At 63.9% G+C, this 19,075-nt stretch overlaps 4 protein-coding genes across 4 annotated transcripts in view; 2 read left to right on the plus strand and 2 right to left on the minus strand.

Annotated features, from left to right (window-relative positions):
- Positions 1 to 2: 2 nt before the first annotated feature.
- On the minus strand, positions 3 to 9,698 carry CHLRE_06g262800v5 (uncharacterized protein). The gene is made up of 25 exons (XM_043062818.1): positions 9,387 to 9,698; positions 9,092 to 9,259; positions 8,768 to 8,890; positions 8,505 to 8,636; positions 8,168 to 8,278; positions 7,831 to 7,968; positions 7,474 to 7,667; positions 7,142 to 7,274; positions 6,754 to 6,943; positions 6,497 to 6,597; positions 6,086 to 6,316; positions 5,622 to 5,901; positions 5,373 to 5,485; positions 5,171 to 5,260; positions 4,816 to 5,000; positions 4,586 to 4,686; positions 4,315 to 4,415; positions 3,915 to 4,156; positions 3,497 to 3,743; positions 2,902 to 3,357; positions 2,673 to 2,759; positions 1,874 to 2,473; positions 1,702 to 1,755; positions 1,080 to 1,514; positions 3 to 949 (listed from the first exon to the last, which is right to left on the minus strand). The coding sequence occupies exons 1-25, from the start codon at positions 9,483 to 9,485 to the stop codon at positions 476 to 478; spliced, it is 5,085 nt and encodes a 1,694-aa protein (XP_042923524.1). The 5' UTR covers positions 9,486 to 9,698; the 3' UTR covers positions 3 to 475.
- A 100-nt stretch (positions 9,699 to 9,798) lies between these two features.
- CHLRE_06g262850v5 (uncharacterized protein) lies at positions 9,799 to 11,470 on the plus strand. The gene is made up of 2 exons (XM_001696521.2): positions 9,799 to 10,245; positions 10,332 to 11,470. The coding sequence occupies exons 1-2, from the start codon at positions 10,047 to 10,049 to the stop codon at positions 10,901 to 10,903; spliced, it is 771 nt and encodes a 256-aa protein (XP_001696573.1). The 5' UTR covers positions 9,799 to 10,046; the 3' UTR covers positions 10,904 to 11,470.
- Positions 11,471 to 11,472: 2 nt separating this feature from the next.
- CHLRE_06g262900v5 (uncharacterized protein) lies at positions 11,473 to 16,338 on the minus strand. Its single transcript, XM_001696253.2, has 15 exons — positions 15,980 to 16,338; positions 15,833 to 15,875; positions 15,527 to 15,570; positions 15,276 to 15,335; positions 15,001 to 15,116; positions 14,775 to 14,834; positions 14,415 to 14,570; positions 14,142 to 14,219; positions 13,824 to 14,006; positions 13,480 to 13,573; positions 13,183 to 13,244; positions 12,948 to 13,022; positions 12,673 to 12,765; positions 12,202 to 12,405; positions 11,473 to 12,054 (listed from the first exon to the last, which is right to left on the minus strand). The coding sequence occupies exons 1-15, from the start codon at positions 16,233 to 16,235 to the stop codon at positions 11,989 to 11,991; spliced, it is 1,590 nt and encodes a 529-aa protein (XP_001696305.1). The 5' UTR covers positions 16,236 to 16,338; the 3' UTR covers positions 11,473 to 11,988.
- A 110-nt stretch (positions 16,339 to 16,448) lies between these two features.
- Positions 16,449 to 19,075, plus strand: part of CHLRE_06g262950v5 (uncharacterized protein) — a 6,572-nt gene continuing 3,945 nt past the window's right edge. The window contains exons 1-4 of the mRNA XM_043062819.1: positions 16,449 to 17,591; positions 17,751 to 18,007; positions 18,212 to 18,387; positions 18,520 to 18,966. Of these exons, the coding sequence (XP_042923525.1) occupies positions 17,058 to 17,591; positions 17,751 to 18,007; positions 18,212 to 18,387; positions 18,520 to 18,966 (1,414 nt within the window). The 5' untranslated portion in view covers positions 16,449 to 17,057. The remainder of the gene's footprint in view (positions 17,592 to 17,750; positions 18,008 to 18,211; positions 18,388 to 18,519; positions 18,967 to 19,075) is intronic.

The following is a 19,075-nucleotide window of genomic DNA, read 5'->3' on the forward strand; positions in this document are numbered from 1 at the left end:
ACTGTGGAAAGTATTACGTGCGTTCAGGTAATGCCCCGCAGCCTCTTTGCGAAGAAGGTCCTCGGCGTACGGCAGCTCTAGAAAGTCAACTCCCGTACCGGCGAACCACAGTGCACGACGACGACACCAACTGGTCGCACATTGGGCACACCCACCAAAAACAATGTCGCACGCGTGTTGCCCCACAAATCCAGCCTGGTCGGCACGTCTATACGTCAGCACGTCATGCACTTGGTACGTCAAAGGCACCACAATTCATGGCCGCAATGTGTCATAGTGTCGACTGGTGCTGTACCTTATAAATGGCGGGTTAGCTAATGCCTTTGACTTGGCCATGATGAAACATCAATCCCGTTACCAGAACGTTCGTACCACGCTAATGGTGTTTGGGATCCGTGCGGCGTCAGGTTATTCTATCAGTGTTTGACTCGACCCCGTTACTTCGTACACTTTTCATGCAGGCGTCCGCATACGTTCAGCGCGCCGCCGCCGCTGCCACGGTCTGCAGCAGCGAGCGTGCCACCAGCCCCGCCCCGCCAGCGGCCACCACAGCTGCCGCCGCTGCCGCCTGCTGCGGCTGCAGCGGCTGCAGCGCACGCCCCTCGTCCAGCACACGCCGCACAACACCCAGGGCGCGTGTGGCCGCCTTGGCTTCCTCCCGCACCGCCTGCGCCGCCGCCTCCTGAGCCAGGGCGCCATAGCGGCCGCCCACTGCGCCGCCGCGGCGGCGCGCATCGTTCCGCTGCGCCGCCGGGCCCGACGCCACAGCCGCAGCGGTCACCTCGGCTGGTGCCAGCGCCTGGCACAGCCACAGGAGGACGGTGGCTCCCAGGGCGGAGGCGCCTGGCGCGGGCTGCCTGCGCTGCTGGGCGCCGTCGCTGGCCTCGTGCGGCACGGTCAGGGACTTGGCGGCCACGGACGCCAGCAGCAGCATCGCCCGCCCGTGTGCCTGTGAATACGGTAGACGTAGGTTCCAGTCAGCAACACCGGCGCGAGACAATCCCAAAGGCAAACACCGTGGCAAAACACCCGCATACGGCAATCCGTAAGGCCAAGAGGTTCTTTGCCAAAGCGCCCACCTTGCGCGCGGCGCACACGCGCTCCAGCATGTTCGCCATGATGCCCAGGGACGGGTTCAGACGCGACAGCAGCTGCTCCAGCTGCTCCGCCGCCGCCGAGGCGCCGCTGTCGGCCTTGCCGTCCGCGGCGTCGGCCTTGGCCTTCTTGGCACCCGCCCCGCGGCCCGACGGCGGCTGGCCACCGCGCACCACGCCGCGCACCGAGCCGTCCGCGCCCTCGCCCTGCGCCCCCTCGCCGGCCTCCGGCATGGCCGCGTCCTCATCGTTCTCCGGCTGCGGCTGGGGCTGCTGGGATTGCTCGGCGGCATCGGCGCCGGCAGAGCTTGCTGAGCCCGGCTGCAGCAGCGCGGACAGCTCCTGCGCGGCTGCGGGCTCGGCGGACAGGGCCTCGCCTGTGCGGCGGCACAGCGTGTCCAGCCAGCCGCAGCGGGCGGCCTGTGTGTGTGGGTGTGGGTGGGGTGCAAGGATGGTTGGAAAAGCCGTACATGGTGCACTGAGGGGCAGGAGGGCGTCGCGGTCTCAGGTGCAAGACGCAGCACACCAGGGAGCAGCAGCAGTTCGCGAAAGGCCGAGCACAGTACGGTACCCAGCATGGGGCGCGGTCCCTGCCTTTCAGGCTCACCCGACGTGGCGCCGCCAGGAGCTCGCCTAGTAGGTCGGCCGCCGCTACTCGTACCTGCAGCAGCAAGCACAGACGAGAATATGAAGCACTTGGCCACGCACCGACATCCAACATGTCTGCATTACAGAGCGAAGTGCCCGGACTCAAAGCAGGCACGCCCCGCCCCGCTCACCGCTCCGCGTAGCAGCGGCGCCAGGGCCGCGTCACACAGCAGCTCCACCAGTCCCACCGACAGCCCCTCCACCAGCGCGCCAGGCGACGCCGCCGGCCGCCTCTCCGCCCCATCCTGCTCGCCCGCCTCCGCCTCCACCGCAGCCGCCTCCAGCCGCCCCTCCAGCTGCTGCGAGAGCGGCACCTCCTCCTCACTGGCACCCTCAGAGCTCAGCCGCCGCCGCGGCGGCGCCGGCGTCGCGGCGCCCGCTGCCTCGGCATCGGCGGCGCCGCCAGCATGCAACGGCGTGCGCCGTACGTTCTCTGCCAGCTGGTGTGTCACGCCCAGCAGCACCTGCAGCGAGCCCGCCAGCTGCGCCTGCTGCTGCTGCCGCTCGCTTGCGGCGGCGGCGGCGCCAGCATCGTTGGCGGCCTCCGCCGCCAGCTTGCCGGCGGCGGCGCGGATGAGCGCGGCCTGCAGGCTGCAGAAGGTGGTGGCGCCGGCGACCCAGTCGGGGGTGCAGGTGACCAGGCCGGTCTGCTGCACCACGTGCAGGACCCGCAGTAGGCCCTGGCAGTAGTGCAGCACCGACATGTACTCGGACAGACCGCAGTTGCTCTCCTGCAGCGGCAACAAGCAGCAGCCAACGATAGGCAGGTTGACAGTATGGCACGCAGTCGCGCTGTCGTTGATAGGCGAACATGGTCCAAGTGACCTCAGTACAGCGCCACGCTTTCGCCCAAACTGTACCGCGATTAGGGCCCAGACTCCACAACATCAAAGCCCGTTTCCATTAATGCCCACACGGGTAGGTACCCACCAGCGTCATGGAAACCAGCTCGTTGCATGCCTGGCACGCGTAGTCAATGGCGGCCACGCTCTCAAAGATGATGCTGGTCCTGTCCTCCTGTACAAACAGCCGCGCACGCATGGTAGGAGTCAGTGGGCGGCAACACGGCTGCATAAACTTTAGGTCCTTGAAGCCAGCTGCAGAGTCTCCACAGTTCTCACAATACTGGACGCCCGTCCGGCACATCTCCGGCGCTTACCTCTGCCAGCGCTGAGCCTTGCCGGGCCGGCGTGACTGCGCTACTCCGCCGGCCGCCGCGTGCCGCTGGCGCCGGGGTGCGCGCGGCCGCCGCCGCCTTCTTCGTCTTCTTAGCGCCACCGCCGCGCTTCCGCCGACCGGTCGGCTCCTCCTCCTCCTCTTCCTCCTCCTCTTCCTCCTCCTCGTCGCCGTCCTCCTCGCCTTCGGCCGGCTCCAGAGGCTGCGGCATCGCCGCCCACATGGAGCGGTGCAGCGAGGCGCGGCAGTAGCGCGTCATGGCGCCCCAGGGGTCGCCAAGCAGCGCGCCGCGCACCGCAGCGGCTGTAGCAGCCGCGGCGGCGGCGGCGCTGTCGGCAGGCGCGCTGTTGGCCTCGTCGGTGCCGGCGCCGCCGTTGGTGGCCGCGTACACCAGAGAGTACAGCTCGTCCGCCTCCTGGTTCGCCTGCTCCTTGAGTTGCTGTGGGGAGAGCATGAAAACGACACAGGCAGCAACAGTATGGATATGTGGGTTGTGATCAGCAAGAAGCGAGGTATTGGCGCGGTTGTGCTTCAGTACTGCAAGCGGGTAAGAGGGTTTCACGTCTCTGCGAGCTCACCTCGATAATGCGCGGAAAGAGCTCGTGGTTGCACAGCAGCTGCCGCGGCTCGTCCATCTGCAGCAGCAGCGCCACGCAGCGGCCGGCGGCGGCGGGCGGCAGCGCCGTGCCCTGCACCTGCGCCTCGCAGTGCCAGCACAGCCAGTCGCCTGCGGGCACCGCGGGCAGCGCCGGCCGCATGCAGGCGATGTGGCAGCCCAGGTCGCAGCCGTCGCACAGCAGCATGGTGTCGGCAGGCTCGGCGCGCCTGCGCACGCGAAAGAGGAATAATTGCGTGACATGGCGATCGGGAGGCGAGGCCGTATGCGGCGGACAACAGCTGAGCGCTGTGTAACGTCATGCACGCATCATAGAAGGAATGAAACAGCATCTGGAACGCTGATCCGTTCGCTGGCTTATGACCACAAACGACACCCACTTGCAGCTGACGCAGGCGACGTCGTGCTCGCAGCAGTCCGTGTCCGCCTCGTGCCCCGCGCTGTCCAGCCCCAGCAGCTCAGCCATGAGCCCGTCCTGGCCACTGCCGCCGGCAGCGGCCTTGGCCTTGTCCTTGGCCTTGTCGGCGTTGCGGGGCCGGCGCAGCGGCTGCGGCTCGCGTGCGCCCAGCGCGCCGGCCAGCATGGCGAACAGCTTGGGCGCGTGGTGGCCCGTGGCCAGCGTCTGCGGCAGGCCGGCGAAAATGGCGCAGAGAATGCGGAGGTTACGGTATGATGATGCAGCAGGAAGGCCAACGGTGGCCTGGAGGGAAAGCAGGACACAGCCGTGTAATAAGCGCGCGGCGTGCGGTGGTGATCCCATGCGCTGCCTAGCTGACTCACCTTGAGCGCCTCTGCCAGCAGCTCGGGGTCATCCCAGTGCGCCGCCGCACCCAGGTCGGAGGCGGCCACGTCCAGCACCTCAGCAGGCACGGAGCCCAGGCCTGCGTGGTGCAGGGTGGTAGGAGGGAGCGCATCTTACACATGCCGGGGGCAGTCGTAGCAGCATCCTGAGACTGGCGATGCCAAGGAATATGGCCGCAATTGTGGCTGAACGTGGTAGGCAGGTACTAAAAGCAAAAGGTGCGCGGGCAGGCGCAACGACGCGGCGCACCTGGGACGCAGCCGTTGGTCATGCGCCGGTACAGCAGCGTGCGGGCGCGGGCGGCGGCGGGCAGGAAGTGCACGGACGCCGTCATGCGCAGCACCAGGCGCCTGTGGCCAATCCAAAGAGCAGGGAGCATGTCAGCCATTCAGCCACAAACCCCTGAACTACCGAGGCGACGTCGATGATGGCCGCCGCGCTACCCTTCCTCACAAGCACAAGCAAAGTGAATCACTCACATGGCCTCGGGCTTGCGCACGTCCTCCTCCGCCGCGCGCAGCAGCTCCTCCAGCCCCGCGTCATCAAACACCGCCGCCACCTCGTTGCCGTCCACGCCGCGCGCCGTCACCGCCGCCCCCAGCCCCTCCACCAGCAGCGCCAGGCCGCCCAGGATGTTGACCCAGCTGTCGGCCGTCTCGCGCTCCTGCAGTGGTGAAAGTGGGGTGGGCGGGGCAGTTCACTCCAAGCCCCGAAGAACGCGGTGTTACGCATGCAGGCTTGTGGGCCACCGAGTCCGGCGGAAGGCGATGCAAAGGATGCGCAGCACCCGAGGGGGACAGTGCGGCACGCTGTTATGTAAGAGTGGAGCCGCACCTGCACCAGCACCACGTCGTCATCGTCATCCGCCGCCTGGTCCGCGACAGCAGCACCGCGAGACGCCGCGCTGCCACCACCGCTCTCGCCCTGTAGGTAGGTAGGGTGGTTCAGGGCGTGCACGTCACGTGTATGCAGCTTAGTAAGACCGGCCTTCCAAACTCTCAACCCAGTAGCAACCCAGCATCGACCCGGTGCTTACGTGCTGCTCATCGGCGTCCGCCTCCTCCTCCTCCGGCTCCGGCTGTGCTTCCTTCTTCTTGGCGCGCTTCTTGCCCGCCACTGCAGCGGAGCTACCGGCAGCGCCCTTCTTGCCTGCACGTTTGAAAGCAAGGCTACTTTTAACCTACCGTGACAGCCGATATGGTAATGATATATGGCACAACAAGCAGTAATGAGTGTGAAGTGGGTTGCGCAACGCAGTGCAAGCGTTTGCAGCTGGCAAACTCACCCCGCTTGTTCGACGTCGCTTTGGGCCGCTTGGCGGGTGGCGACGCCGCGCCGGCCGCCTCCTCCGGCGTCTGCAGCGAGCCCGCGGTCGCGGTCAGGTGCGACGCCAGCGTGGACGCAACCTGCACCAGCTGCTCCAGCGGCACGCTGATGCCGTAGTCCGCGGGCTGGCTGGCGCTGTCGTGGGGGGAGGACGGCGCAGGCAGGTAGCGCGACACCAGCTGGCGGCACAGCGCCTGGGCGGCGCCCGGGTTGGCACGCAGCAGCGCGGCCATGTAGGTCTGCGGGCACAGGGGCGCAGGCATGCGTGTGCCACGCTCTGATACTTTGCATCATGCATACATTCGTGGAACACACCCACCGCGAAGAGCTGCCCGTGACGCACGCATGATAGGGTCACGGGGCGCTGCGCACTCAAGCAGAATCAATGCTGATCGTTTACCAGTTCTTGTGTACGGCACTCACCGCGCCGCTGTCGGCGTTGGGGAAGTAGCTGGGCAGCAGCAACCGCACGATCTTGCGCGCCACGCCCTCGTCGCCGTCGGCCGCCACCGCCTCCAGCAGCGCCTCGGGTGCGATGAGCTCCCAGAACTTGAAGTCGCGGCAGTTGGTGACGGCCAGCACCAGGTCCATCAGCGCCTCGCGCACCACCGGCTCGGCGTCGTGAAGCAGCGCCGTCACGCCCGTCAGCGCCTTCTGCGCTCGCGCAAGGGCGCGCAGGGACGCAAGTTGAAGAGGGGAGGTGGATTTAGATGAAGGCGCAGAGGCGCGCAGTGCATAGGTCAGGCTTGAGTGCACAGGCGGTATAAGGCAGGGGACCAAGGAAGCTCGAGGAGGTGGCGGGAGCGCGTGTGGAGGAAGGGGCTGGGCACGCACCTTGAGCACCGGCTGGGCGTTCTGGTTGTCCACCAGCTGCCGTAGGCCGCGCAGCACCGCCACACGCACGCCCTTGGAGGCGCCGTCGTACGCCAGCTTGGCTGCGGGGTTGCGGTCAAATGCGAGTGACACAGGCGGCGAAAGACAGGTCAGGCGTCAGGCAACAATCCGTGGTGCTGGCTGTGCAGCGCCACAATCGCAAAAAGGTGCAAATGTCAGGCCCGCAAGCTCCCCAACCCGCGACACGCCAAACTCACTGGTGATGTCTGACATAATCTTGGCGCTGGTGGCGGCGGGAATGAGCTCCCAGTAGCGGTCCAGCACGTGGCAGCAGCCCGCCGCCGCCGCCTCGCGCACCACCGGGCAGCTGTCTGCCAGGCTCTCCATTAGCAGGGACATCTGCTGCGTCATACGCGTGTTGTTCTCCACGGCCGGCGCCTCAGGGTCCTGATAACGGAGGGATGCAATCGTGTACCGGCATGTCATTCTTGCCAAGTCGCTAGCACCCGATCGCGCGTGTGGTAACTGCCTTTGTCCCCGCAAGCCCGCAATCAAATCAACAAATGCAAACAATGCGCGGACAGCCAGCGCCTGCGCCCAGCGCATTGCCAGGCCCCTGCCCTGAACCTCTCCTCCCTCCCTCACCATGATGGGGAAAGCCGCGGCCAGTAGGTTGACGGCGTTGCGGCGCACCTCGGCGTTCGCGGCGCCGAATGCGCGGGGCAGGATGGGGTCGTACAGGCGCACCATCAGCGGCGCCACGCGCTTCTCCACCGGCCTGCGGCAATAGGCACGGGAAGCAGCATAGCAAGTGGGAACACCGCGGCATGTGCGACATGCCGTACATGGGCTCCGGGTCCGGCTACATGGGCTCCGGGTCGGGCTCCACTTGCTGGCAACTGCTACACAAGGGGATGCCGCGCGGGGCGTTGGGGCCGTTTTGAACATGGTATCGCCGCTGGCGCCCCTGGCCTCACTTGTGGCTGTGCAGACTGTTCAGCACGATTCGCAGCGACGCCGCCAGCCGCGGCGTGGAGGCCAGGATGGCGGCCTGCATGAGCCGCTGCAGCTCGTTCTCCACCTCGGCAGCGCAGGGGCCCACGGTGTCGCGCCAGGCGCGGAAGAAAATCTCTCCGTACGCCTCCAACACGGAGCGGTGACCAGAGGCGATCTACAGTGAACATGATGTCGGCAACAGGCGGGCGTGTTGATAATAAAATACCGTATTCCAAGCAAAGGCAAAGTGCCTACGTGGAACATTTGTCAACGCGTGTGCATACCTTAAGCTCGCTACAGGGCTTTGAGCACAATTGGGATGTGCCCTACACGCGCACCTGGTTGCGCACGATTGCTGCCACCTCCTGGGTGAGCGAGGGGTGGAGCTTAAACAGGAATGCAATGAAGCGGCGGCCCTCCGCAGCCTTGATGAACGCCGGGTCTCTCGCCACGACCAGGAGCATGCGCTTGGTGTCCTGCAAGGTTCATCAAACAGCCCGGGCACAATTTCCAGTAACACAAAGCTGCCACCCAGCAAGCCCGTTGCCCCCTATTTCGTATCCTCCCCACGCCTGACAGCAGCGCCAGTGCGCGCTCTTTACGGTGTGTAGCGCTTCGCCCGCCCCTGTACCGCGCTCCGCGTTCCCGAACTCCACCCCGCTTTCCGCCACGCACGTGAATGTTAGCGTCCTCAAAGTCCAGCAGCTCCAGGGCGTCGCGCATCGAATACACCGTGTGCACCCAGCTCGTCTTCCCCTTCTCGTTCAGCCCGTTCGCGGCGCGGCACTGCGAGCAAGGCGGCGAATGGTATTCGGTACGTGCTCAAAGCAGCCGTGCTTCCCAGTCTGCATACCCACTTTCATGTGCCCAACACCCAGCCCGTCATTTACCCCATTGCCGCCCCTTGCCCACAACCACCTGGGTCCGGGCGCAGAAGCTCTGCGCCCAGACCCAGAAGCGCGCTTCACCTCCACCCAACCCAGAACGGCCCAGCCTCTGCCGACTGGCTCACCAGCACATAGGGGATGGCGCGCGCGACCAGGTCCTCCCGGCACGGCGCCTTGCGCTCCCACCACGTGCAGCACATCCGCGCCACGGCGTCCATCATCTCCTCGTCCCACAGCGGCTCCGCGAGTGTGTACTCCTGCGGTACAGAAGCACCGGCATTCATGACACGCATCCCAGCTCACCACCTTGCCCTATCCCGGGCGTTAGGCATGTCGGCCTTAGCTGCTTCCAGTCTTCGAGCAGCGCCTTCTAGAGCGCCCTACTCACCAGAAGCACCTCGTGTAGCTGCTGTGCAATGACCCGCAGCTGCTCCGGCGGTGGCTCGTTGCCGCGCTCCGTAAGCAGCTCCACCACCAGGGCCGCCGCGGCTTGCAATGTCCGGGCCGCATCCTGGAAACCCCAGCATCGACAAGCCAACATTTGGTGAGCAAAGATGTCGTGCGGGAATGCTTGCCCGGGTGCCGTCTGCAGCGCCGCAGGGCCCACCAGGAACCGCGGGCCCGGTGTGGCCCACTGCGACCCGACGGCCGGCGCAGCCCAGAGGATGCCAGCTCCGCTAGATGCCCCAGAATTTATACTGCTGCCACGCACCTGGACTTTGCTGCGCACAACATCCTCGTCCTCCGCATCCTCCGCTGGCAGGTCCCAATACGGCGGGCCCACCCGCAGAGCTGCCTGGACCACACCGTTTAGCGACACGCACAGGTTGTGCAACTGCTGACGCGTGAGCTCCGACACGCCATCTACGCGCTTGTTCTTCTGCGAGCATCCAGAAACGCTGCCATGGTCAGCAAACCCAACCGAGGGAAGGCGCAGGGACCTGGGGCGCGCCCACACCAGGCCAGAGCAGCCTGAAACCCAACGAACCCGGCGGTTCCAGCCGCACCTGCCGAGCTAATTGCTGCAGGAACTGTCGCAGAGTTGCCTCAGAGTAATCAGTAACCAGCGCCAAACCGCGAGCACGTCCTCGCCGAGCAGGGGGCATCTTTGCAACCTTCTGCTTCTGAAGCCCTCGACCTAAAGAGTCTGCCACTTCCGGCGACTAATGATGTTAGAGGGTCCCTTAAATAACCTGTATGCAATGTGGGAGCAGCAGGGCCCGGCCAGAAGCCAAGCGTAACTCAGGTCACTCGAGACTTGAAAACATTCCTCGTTCTAACAGTCAGTAGCACGTTTAAGGTCTGCCTTTAGTCGTGTCTAGCGTAATAAAAGTGGTGAGTGTATAAAAATATGGGGCCGACTGGTCCCTCGCGTAGGACAGCTCCCTGCCGGATTTCAGCCAGGCCGAATGCGCAACGGCAGACTGTTTGCAGCCCCTCGCCTGCTTTAAGTATACAGCCATATACGCGTAATTGCCAGAAGTTATTGGGGCCCGACAGAGGCGTGATTTTAGGTGCCGACTGCAGACCGCGTTGACCCGAGCGACGCTGACGCAGCGCCCGCTGCTGCACATCGCTTTATCGTTCGTGGTACACAATCAACCGGTTGTAATCATTCTTGCGCGTGTTTCCAGTCCCTGCTTGAGCATTCTGCGTGACGCTTCACTATGGAAGAGGATTTTGATAGGGAGATCAAAGTAGTGGTGCTGGGGAATGGAGGCGTCGGCAAGACTAGCATGATTAGGCGCTTCTGCAAGGGCATCTTCACGGACGAGTACAAGAAGACCATCGGCGTGGACTTCCTGGAGAAGGCTCAGTTCGTGGACGCGCTGCAGGAGGAGGTTCGCTTTATGCTTTGGGATACAGGTGCGTCTCAAGTCATTGCTTGGGGTGTCGGGATGGGCCCTAGTGCTCACGCGCCCCGTTCTCTGCCGGCGCCCGTGTTCCCGCAGCTGGCCAGGAGGAGTTTGATGCCATCACGCGCACTTACTACCGTGGCGCCGGTGCCGCGGTTATCGCGTTCTCGACAACCGACCTGGACTCGTTTAAGGCGGTTCAAAGTTGGAGGGAGAAGATTAACGCAGAGTGCGGTGATATCGCGATGTGCCTAGTGCAGAACAAGGTGGACCTCATCGATCGCGCCGTTGTGACGCCCGAGGAGGTGGAGGCTCTGGCTCGGCAGCTGGGGCTGAAGCTCTACCGCACATGTGTGAAGGAGAACATCAACGTGACGGAGGTGTTCGGATACCTGGCGGAGCTGCACCATAAGAAGCTGCAGGCGGGCCAGCTCAGCCAGCAGCCTGCGGCGGCGCCTATCACTGGGGCCCAGGGCGGCTCGCACGCGGCGCCGGCGGCCCCAGCGGTGCAAAACCAGCAGCGCAGCAGTGGCGACGATGAGGCAGCGCCAGAGGCGGCGACTGAGAAGTTGCACGACCCCATGACTGTGAACCTGAAGCCCAGCAAAGTGCGCACCAAGGGCAAGAAGTCCCTGAAGGACAAGCTGACGGCCTGCTCGGTTGCATGAGGCGGCAGTAGCAGCAGCAGCAGCTGGACACCTTGACCGGACCGGACCGGCATGCGGCGGGAACTGCCTGACAGCGTGCTGACATGATCATTCTGACGAGGTTGTGGCCGTGTTATGGGAATGGGAATGGAGCTTGGGACTAGCACTGCGGCAAATGATTGCGTGCCGGATTGCTGAGCAGTTATGTAAGGCAGGTCACTGGACGTCGGGATAACAACCTGACAGGGGCCATATATATGACGGTGTGAACTGGAGCGTGCGTGTATGTGCTAAGGAGGTTAGGAAGATTTGTAGGCAGAATGCGTGCGGGGAAACAGCGCTGGTGGCACGGTATACGTGCTGAGGCGCTGAGACAGAAGTACCCTTATTCACTGTTAAGAGCCAGTCGGCAACTCTAGGCACATACTTCGGATGATGTGTTAGTGCACGTGCTTGGGTGCTGTGCCGGGTCAGTAGGGTGTGGCATGGCATTTGCGTGTCTGTCGTACACGCACCAGGAAAGTACTGTACTTGCAGGGAGCGGCCATCTGGGTCGCAGGCAATGCGTGAGGACATGCAGTGCAAGAACATCGTTACAGGATTTCGACCGCAGTCAAGTTGGCCAGGAGGTAGCGCATGCAATGCACCTGCTTATGACACGCATGCGCAGATTATAGTTAGGGGCACATGCATTTGCAGTGGATGGAGCCGGCCTCAAGGTACGACCGCGAGGTATAGCCAGCCCAACCAACTTCGCAGCCAGCGATAGTAATGCTACACACGAGGGCACTGCTGATGAATAAGGATCGTGCAGCAACTTGCCACTGCAACAAGCCAGCTCACGTTTCAATGAGCCATACGCCGCTCAAGTCCCCACCGGCTGGAGTGCATGTGTCAACCGCACGCTACGCAACGCATTCCTCACTAAAATCGACAGCAAGTTCAAATAGTCCCTGCTATGGCCACAGCGCATCCGCCTCTCCAGATGATTGCCGTAAATGCACGCGCGCCGGCAGGCAGGCCTGAGCAATGTGCCCAGGCCACTGGCTGGTGCTCCACTGACACGCTGCCGTGCCGCCTCCGTTGCAGGCCGCTCAGCTGGCCGCTCACGCCATGTCGGGCTGGCGGATGGCGGTGATGAGGCGGTTCCAGCGGCGGCCCTTGGGGTTCACCTGTTCATTATGAAGTGGACCACGCAAGTACAATAAGCAAAAATTGAGCACACAGCGTGCAGCGAAGCTTCGCGGACTTGCGAACATCACCACGGCGCAACGACCGTCAGCCATGTGCCGGGAGCAACGCGCAGGGCACCAACCGACCTTGCGCGCCGCCTGAATGATGGTGGGGATGGGCAGGTAGACGTAATGCGTGTTGACCAGGCCCACAGTGACGTCGGTAAAGCCCGCGAAGGCGCCGTGCACCGCGCCCTGGCCCAGCACCTTGCAGTAGATGCGGTCGTTGCTGGTGGTGGGCACGGAGCGGATCATGTAGGAGGGGTCGATGTACTTGATGTCGGCTTCGCCCTGGGGTTCGGAGGGGTACGTCAGCAAGGGGGCGGAGGCGAGGGCAAAAAGTGGGGTGTTGTGAATAGACGGCAGCGTGTGGAGGCAAGGGCGCGACCTGGGTTGAAACATGGACAGAAGCACGTCACCGCCCAAAAGGACGGAACCACGAAGGCATACTATGCTACCGGTATCGCTTTGACCCTTGGACTATGCGCGTAGTCGCACTGATGGAAGTGGGCTTTCATGCGCCCAAAGTTCTGTGGCCTCTACGTGCGCGTCTCCCACCTTGAAGTGCTTTTTGAACTCGTTGCGCATGAAGATGCCGATGTCCGCCAGGATGGGGTTGCCGCTGGCGTCGGTGCCGCCCGTGCCGCCCGCCTGCGGTCAGGACAAACAGCCCCAGAGGTGTCAGGAGCATAGTAAATGCAGGCACCACAGCGCCTGGTTCAAGGTTGCCCCTAGCCAGCCCTGCCCAACAGTAATGTACGGCGTGCCTTTGGCAACCAACCTGGGCGATCCCGCTATCCGGGCTACCCCGGGCCTAAGCCGTAGCCACGCACCGTCAGCAGGTCTTGCCCGGCACCCTCCGCCACGCACACCACGCAGTGGCCCTGCTTCTCAAAGATGCTCTCAACCTGTCCATGCCCGACGCAAAGGAAGTCGACGGTTAATGCAGGGTAGTGGTTAGGAGAGCACGAGGCAACCAGCTCGTAATCACCCCGTAACCTCGTAGCAATTTCCTTGTCCCGGGCGCTGGCCCCAGCCCGGAAGCCGGCGGACCACCCCGGCACGTACGTGTTCGCACAGCTTGTCCATGCGGAAGGGGATTTCGGGGATGAGGCACACATCCGCGACACCTGCAGCATGGTACCGAACCCAGGCACCGGCGCAGTACTTTACTTGCAGACTACGCAAAAGCCCTGCCTCTTGCAGCTCTAACTGGGCTCCACAACTACTCTGGCCCAGCCCTGTAGTGCTCTTGGGTCCACGTCTCCCACCAAGCCATGCCCCCCCTCCACGCATGGCCATCCCCATTCTCGTCTTAAGTTTTACTACCGGTGCCCCACACGCCGGTGCCCCACACGCCCCCACCTGACGCCATGGCGGCCTGCATGGCGATGAAGCCCGACTGGCGGCCCATCAGCTTCACCACGCCCAGGCCGTTGCGGGCGCTGCCGGCCTCCACCTGTGGACACGCGTTGCAGCCGCACCACATGAACACCAAGCACACATACTCGATCCATCACGACGCAATACCTGTCCTTGCGCCCCCACACTCCCGAGAAGACTTTTGCTGTATACGTAGTAGCTTGTGCTGTGGTCCTGTGCACATGATTTGGCGCTTGTAACCCCTACCCTCCTCTCTTCACACATATAGCCCTTTCTGCCTTTGCACCCTCAACGCCCCGAACTCCCACCGAGCACCACAGCCGCACCTTGGCTGCCAGCAGCGCGCGCTGCGCCTCCTGCACCGCCGTCTCGAAGCCAAAGCACTTGTCAATGATGAGGATGTCGTTGTCGATGGACTTGGGCACGCCCACCACGGAGCAGCACACGCCCTGCGCCTCGCACTCCTCCGAGATGGCGTTGGCGGCCGCGTTTCCGCCGTTGCCGCCCACCTGTGCGACCGAGCGGCAGGGGTGTGCATGCTCAAACGCTTTGCGCAAGTGATTGAAGGTCCGAGAGCAGAGCGCCCCCACCACGAACCGCTTCATTGCTGTCTAGCCTGCAAACCAAGCCCGAGCCGCACCCACCACGAAGACCATGTTGAGGCCCCACAGGTCGATGCGGCGCACGATCTCCTTCACGTTGGCGCCGCCGCGGCTGGTGCCCTGCAGGTGGCCATGAAGAAGCACGCGACGGTCAGAAGGCGAGGAGGCAGGTGCAGCCGCCAGGCGCCCCGTACCAGCGTCAAGATCCAGGCCCTCGTACATCACCCGGCTTGTCTTGTCCCCGTCACGCCCGCACACCTTCTCCCATACATGTACACGCAGCGCACCCGCCCGCCGCTCCCTCCCCGCTCTCACCAGCATGGTGCCGCCCTTGAGGTGGATGCCGTCCACGTACTTGCGCGTCAGCGTGATGGGCTTGGCATCGCGTTCGTAAAAGCCGCGCAGGCCGTAGCGGATGCCCAGGATGTTGTCCTCGGGCACACCATAGTCCGTCAGCGTGTACACAATGTTCTGAAGGGCGATACCGTGACGGGGTGATGAGAGCAATGAGGTATTGACAAGAGTGATGCGATGGGCGGCAGGCACGGTGCGGCGAGACGAGGCAAGGGCCTTGCGGTCGTCCAACGAGCCGTGCGACCCAGATGTGCGATTCCTGCGACCAGCTATGCTAGGTCCTTCGCCTCGCGTTCTCCTCCCCGACTGCGCCCAACCCACCTGCACCACGTCGTTCAGGCCGGGGCACAGGCCACCGCACGTGACAACGGCGGCGCTGACCTACAGCGCGAAAAGGAGGGATTCGGTTCTTGTCAGTGCCGTGCATCAAAGTGCCGGCTATCGAAGCTTGTGCAAAAGGCAAGTACCCATGAGCCGCTTGTGGTGCGTCGGCCCGTGCCCTCAGCTTGCTCCCTTGCTCACAACCCCTGCCCCTGCCTGCACCCACCTGCTGCGGGTCGAAGTAGATGGTTTTGCGGGGGCCGCAGCGAATGGCCCACTCAGGCAGCAGAATGCATGAGTCCTCGTCGCCGTTGGTCAGGACGCCGTCAGCGCAGAACGAGCCTGTCCTTGGCATCCCGCGCAGGGTGTTGGTCGACCACCTCGGCTCCGTCCGCCACAGCTGTGCCCCGCTGGCGCGCTGAGCGCTACCGCACTTGACATGCAAGTGATGCTCTCTCTGCAACCAAGCTTGCCGGCACCCAGCCACCCACCCCCACCCACCTGCGGACTCGGTGCTCTCAAACTCCACCGTGTGCAGGCGAATGCGGTCACGGTCGCCAACTGTTCGAATTGAAAAGCCACGCAAGCATACAAGGTCAACAACAAGCGCAACCCCAGCAGTGGCTAAGCCGGTTTCCCGCCGGCCATGCCTGCACTCTGGGATAAGCGTACACGAATCGCATTGCATGACCGTGGTGTTCCATTGCCCGCAACTCGCACATGTATTCGGTTGTAAACTTCATATGCCTTACCAAAGCCGCCGCCCTGGTTGTTGTCCACAATAAAGGGGCTGTCCCTGTGGGCGCACGGGGTGGCCGGGCGGCGTCAAGGGGTGTCGCAAGTGTTGCCAGCAGGTCAGGGGCTTCAGCTTTCTAGCCCCGGCATATGCATGCAGCATCGTTGCCACATCATATGGTTCGCGCCATCACTGACACCAATGGAGGTCATCACTGACACCAATGGAGGTAGTCGCGGCCTCACAGCGTCTGACACCAGCGCCGCGTCTGTGCGAGGAGGTTGTCAGCGGCGCGGCCCCGCAACACCCCTTGTGCACTTGCCTGGGCACCAGGTAGTTTCGCAGGTTCTTCAGCTCCAGCACATCTGCGTTACCGGTGCGAGGGGTCTTACTTCTATGCTCTCAACCGCGAGCGACGCCTGGTGCTAAGTGCGCAGGTCTGCGACCAGAATGGATACACGGCACGCACCATCGTCGTCGATGCTTCCGGGAGGCGAGGGCGTGAGAACGCGCCCGGCTCCGTAGGGGCTGCTGACGTACTGCCCAGAAGGCGTAGCAGTGGCCTTTGGCGCCCCCTTCTGCGAGTCTGCGCTGTGAGGCGTTGCGACGCACGCGACTTGGAGTGCAGCCCGCCCGCGAGTTGACTGGCATGGCAGCCGCGCCGTAAGCGTGTCTCGGTGCTTTGTGGCACCTAGTCCAGCTGCGGCATGGCGCTGAAGCCGCATTCTGCCGGTCACGAGTTGATTCCCCCTTGAGGTCCCGAAAATACGGTCCGTAACAACAGTCTAAACGCAAACGACCAGCAGCGTCAGCTTTGTATAACACTAGATTGTACTTGATGCCGGTTTGGGCATTGTAAGTGCGACTGGCCTGTGTTGTCTCGGCATCTAGAATGAAGCCCCGCCAATTACTGTTGAAGCCCCGCTGAACGGACACAACTCAGTTGAGCGAACGTAATTGCACAAAGCTGCTGCAAGCAAATCCAAACTGCCTGCTTTGCAATGCTGCACAAAAAATGTTCGCCAACGCCATCTCGTCGTTTTCGCTGGTGCATACAAAGAATGCGAGCGCTGTTTGCCATCATCGACATGCAAGTAAAGACAAGACGAAGGGAAAGGCTCGGCGCACGGCGTGGCCTGGAGAGGAACGGGAAAGTGCAACCCGGGCCTTGCCCCTCCCACAGTCCGGCTGGGCGTCTGGCACACCCAACCTACCCCGACGGAGAGCCAGCCATCTGCGCACTTGAGTACGCCCCGCTAATACCTTCAACTGGCAGATTGCACCGGTCTTGCGGTGCGGCCAACAACGGGCGCGGCCGGCAGGTCAACACAAAGGCGCGGTAGACGATGTGCTGCCGGTCGTACCGCCCTTCCTGGGCTTCATTGTGGCACCGATGCGACCAGGTGACAGAAGGGGCTGCGACGCGGGGCAGGCCCCGTGAAAAACACGGGCGCACGGCGAACCCGATGGCGCATCGGCTTGCACCTGCATTCAGCCGGCAGGTCTACTAGTCTACGTTTACACTTCCCATTTTCACCGCCTGAACCATGATGATACTCACGCCCGCGGGCTCCTCGGCGGCCGCTCTGCACGCGGCCAGCAGCGGCGGCCGCAGTCGCACTCGACTCAGCGGCGCCAGCACTCGCCGTGGCATCTGCTGCAGCAGCCATGGGCCGGCTTCGTATAGCTTCGCTACTGGCCTGCCTAGCAAGCGGCTGAGCTGCGCGGGGGCTGCAGCAGGGGCCTTCCGTGGGTCTCGGAGCGCGCCGCTCCGGAACCGCATCATCGCGGCCGCCGCGGCGCCGCGCAGCCCTCCGGGCAGCAGCACCAGCAGCACCCTCGGAGCCGACCCGCCGCAGAAGAACGCCGCGGACGCGGCCGGCGGCGGGCACAAGCCGCAGCAGCCGGCGGCGGTGATCGGCATCGACTTCGGCACCTCGGGCTCGGGCTACATGGCGGTGGTGCTGCCGGCGCCGGGCCGCGCCAAGCAAACCACCATGTGCACCGCCTGGCCCGACTGCCCGGAGGCCAGCGGCGACAGCAAGACGCGCACAGCGCTGCTGTACCGCGGGAGCAAGGTGGTGAGCGGTGGGGGGCGTGTGTGTATTTTTTAAGGGGGGGGGGGGGGGCTTTCAACCATGTTGTATAGAAAAGGGAAGATGTGGGCGGGCGGGTGTTACCAACCGGCCGCACCACTGCTGCAACAAACGCTGCTTGCCTCTGTTCACTCGTCGCCGCAGGACTCCTTTGGTTGGACGGCGTGGAAGCGCTGGGCCGGCATGACAGAGGCGGAACGGCGCAAGGAGGACTGGTGCTACGTGGAAGGATTTAAACTGCTGCTGGATGGCGAGGACAGCGGCAGCGTCAGTAGCAGTGGTGATGGTGGCAGTAGCCTGGCGCCGCCTGATGAGCTGGTGGCAACGGGTGTGAGCTCCCAGCTGCCCAGGGGCAAGGGCGCGACGGAGGTGGTCAGCGACTTCCTGGCAGAGCTGCGCAAGTGCGTGTGCGTGTATGTGTAAGAAGGTGTTAGAGAGCATTGGGAAAGAGATAAAGAGTCAACGTGTGCATGGTTTCGCGTGTTGCTGCTTGAATCCTTGAAATGGGGTTGCTGCACGTGGCAGGTAGGAGCGGCGGGAGCTGTGGCAGGAACGGTGCACATGCATGCATGCACGCATTCACGATCACTCCCTTCCGTCCACAGGTACGTTACAAAGCGCCTGCAAGGACCGCGGCCCGCCGCCGGGGCTACTGCCACCGCCACTGCTGCGCCTGCGCCGCCCGCCCTGGATATGAAGTCCGTGGTGTGGTGCGTCACGGTGCCGGCCCTGTGGCACGAGGCCGCCAAGCAGCGCCTTCGCAGGGCCGCCAGCATGGCAGGTGCGTTGTAGATAGGTCGCTGCGGTTCTGGGACTTGGTTTGGTCAGGCATGCGCACTTGCAAGTTGACCAAATGAAAAGGGTAGGATCGCTCGCAGGTCGTTATGCCCGCACACCCGGACGCCGCATACAGGCTTCATGGCGACTAACAACCCCGACTCTCTGATCCTGGCGCTCGAGCCGGAGGCCGCTGCTGTCGCTGTCGTTGCCACGGGCAGCAGCAGCGGCGGCAGCACCAGTTGCATCAGCGGCGGCGGCAGCAGCAGTGGCAGCGGTAGCGATGGCACCGGCGGCGGACTCGTCCTCACGCAGGTGACTTCGGACCCGGGCACCACTGACGCCGCTGGCCCCTCGAAAGCCTCCGCCGCAGCTGCGGGGCAGCAGCAGCAGCACCAGCACCAGCACCAGCACCAGCAGCACACGCGGCTGGCGGACGGCGACGTGGTGTTGGTGGTGGACTGCGGCGGCGGCACCGCCGACATCACAATGCACGAGGTGGTCATCGACGAGGGCGCAGTGGGGGCCGGCGGCGGCAAGGCGCCGCCGGCTGTGCACTTGTATGAGGCGGCGGTGGGCTGCGGTGAGTGCGCTTTGAGCATGGAGGGTTGGGGGTAGAAAGAGTATCGGAAGGATTTGGAAGGGCTTATGTATGCCGCAGCCCCTGCCACAGCCGCTGCCGCCCGAGATGG

The sequence above is a fragment of the Chlamydomonas reinhardtii genome, chromosome 6, assembly GCF_000002595.2.
Source record: "Chlamydomonas reinhardtii strain CC-503 cw92 mt+ chromosome 6, whole genome shotgun sequence".
Classification (NCBI taxonomy): domain Eukaryota; kingdom Viridiplantae; phylum Chlorophyta; class Chlorophyceae; order Chlamydomonadales; family Chlamydomonadaceae; genus Chlamydomonas; species Chlamydomonas reinhardtii.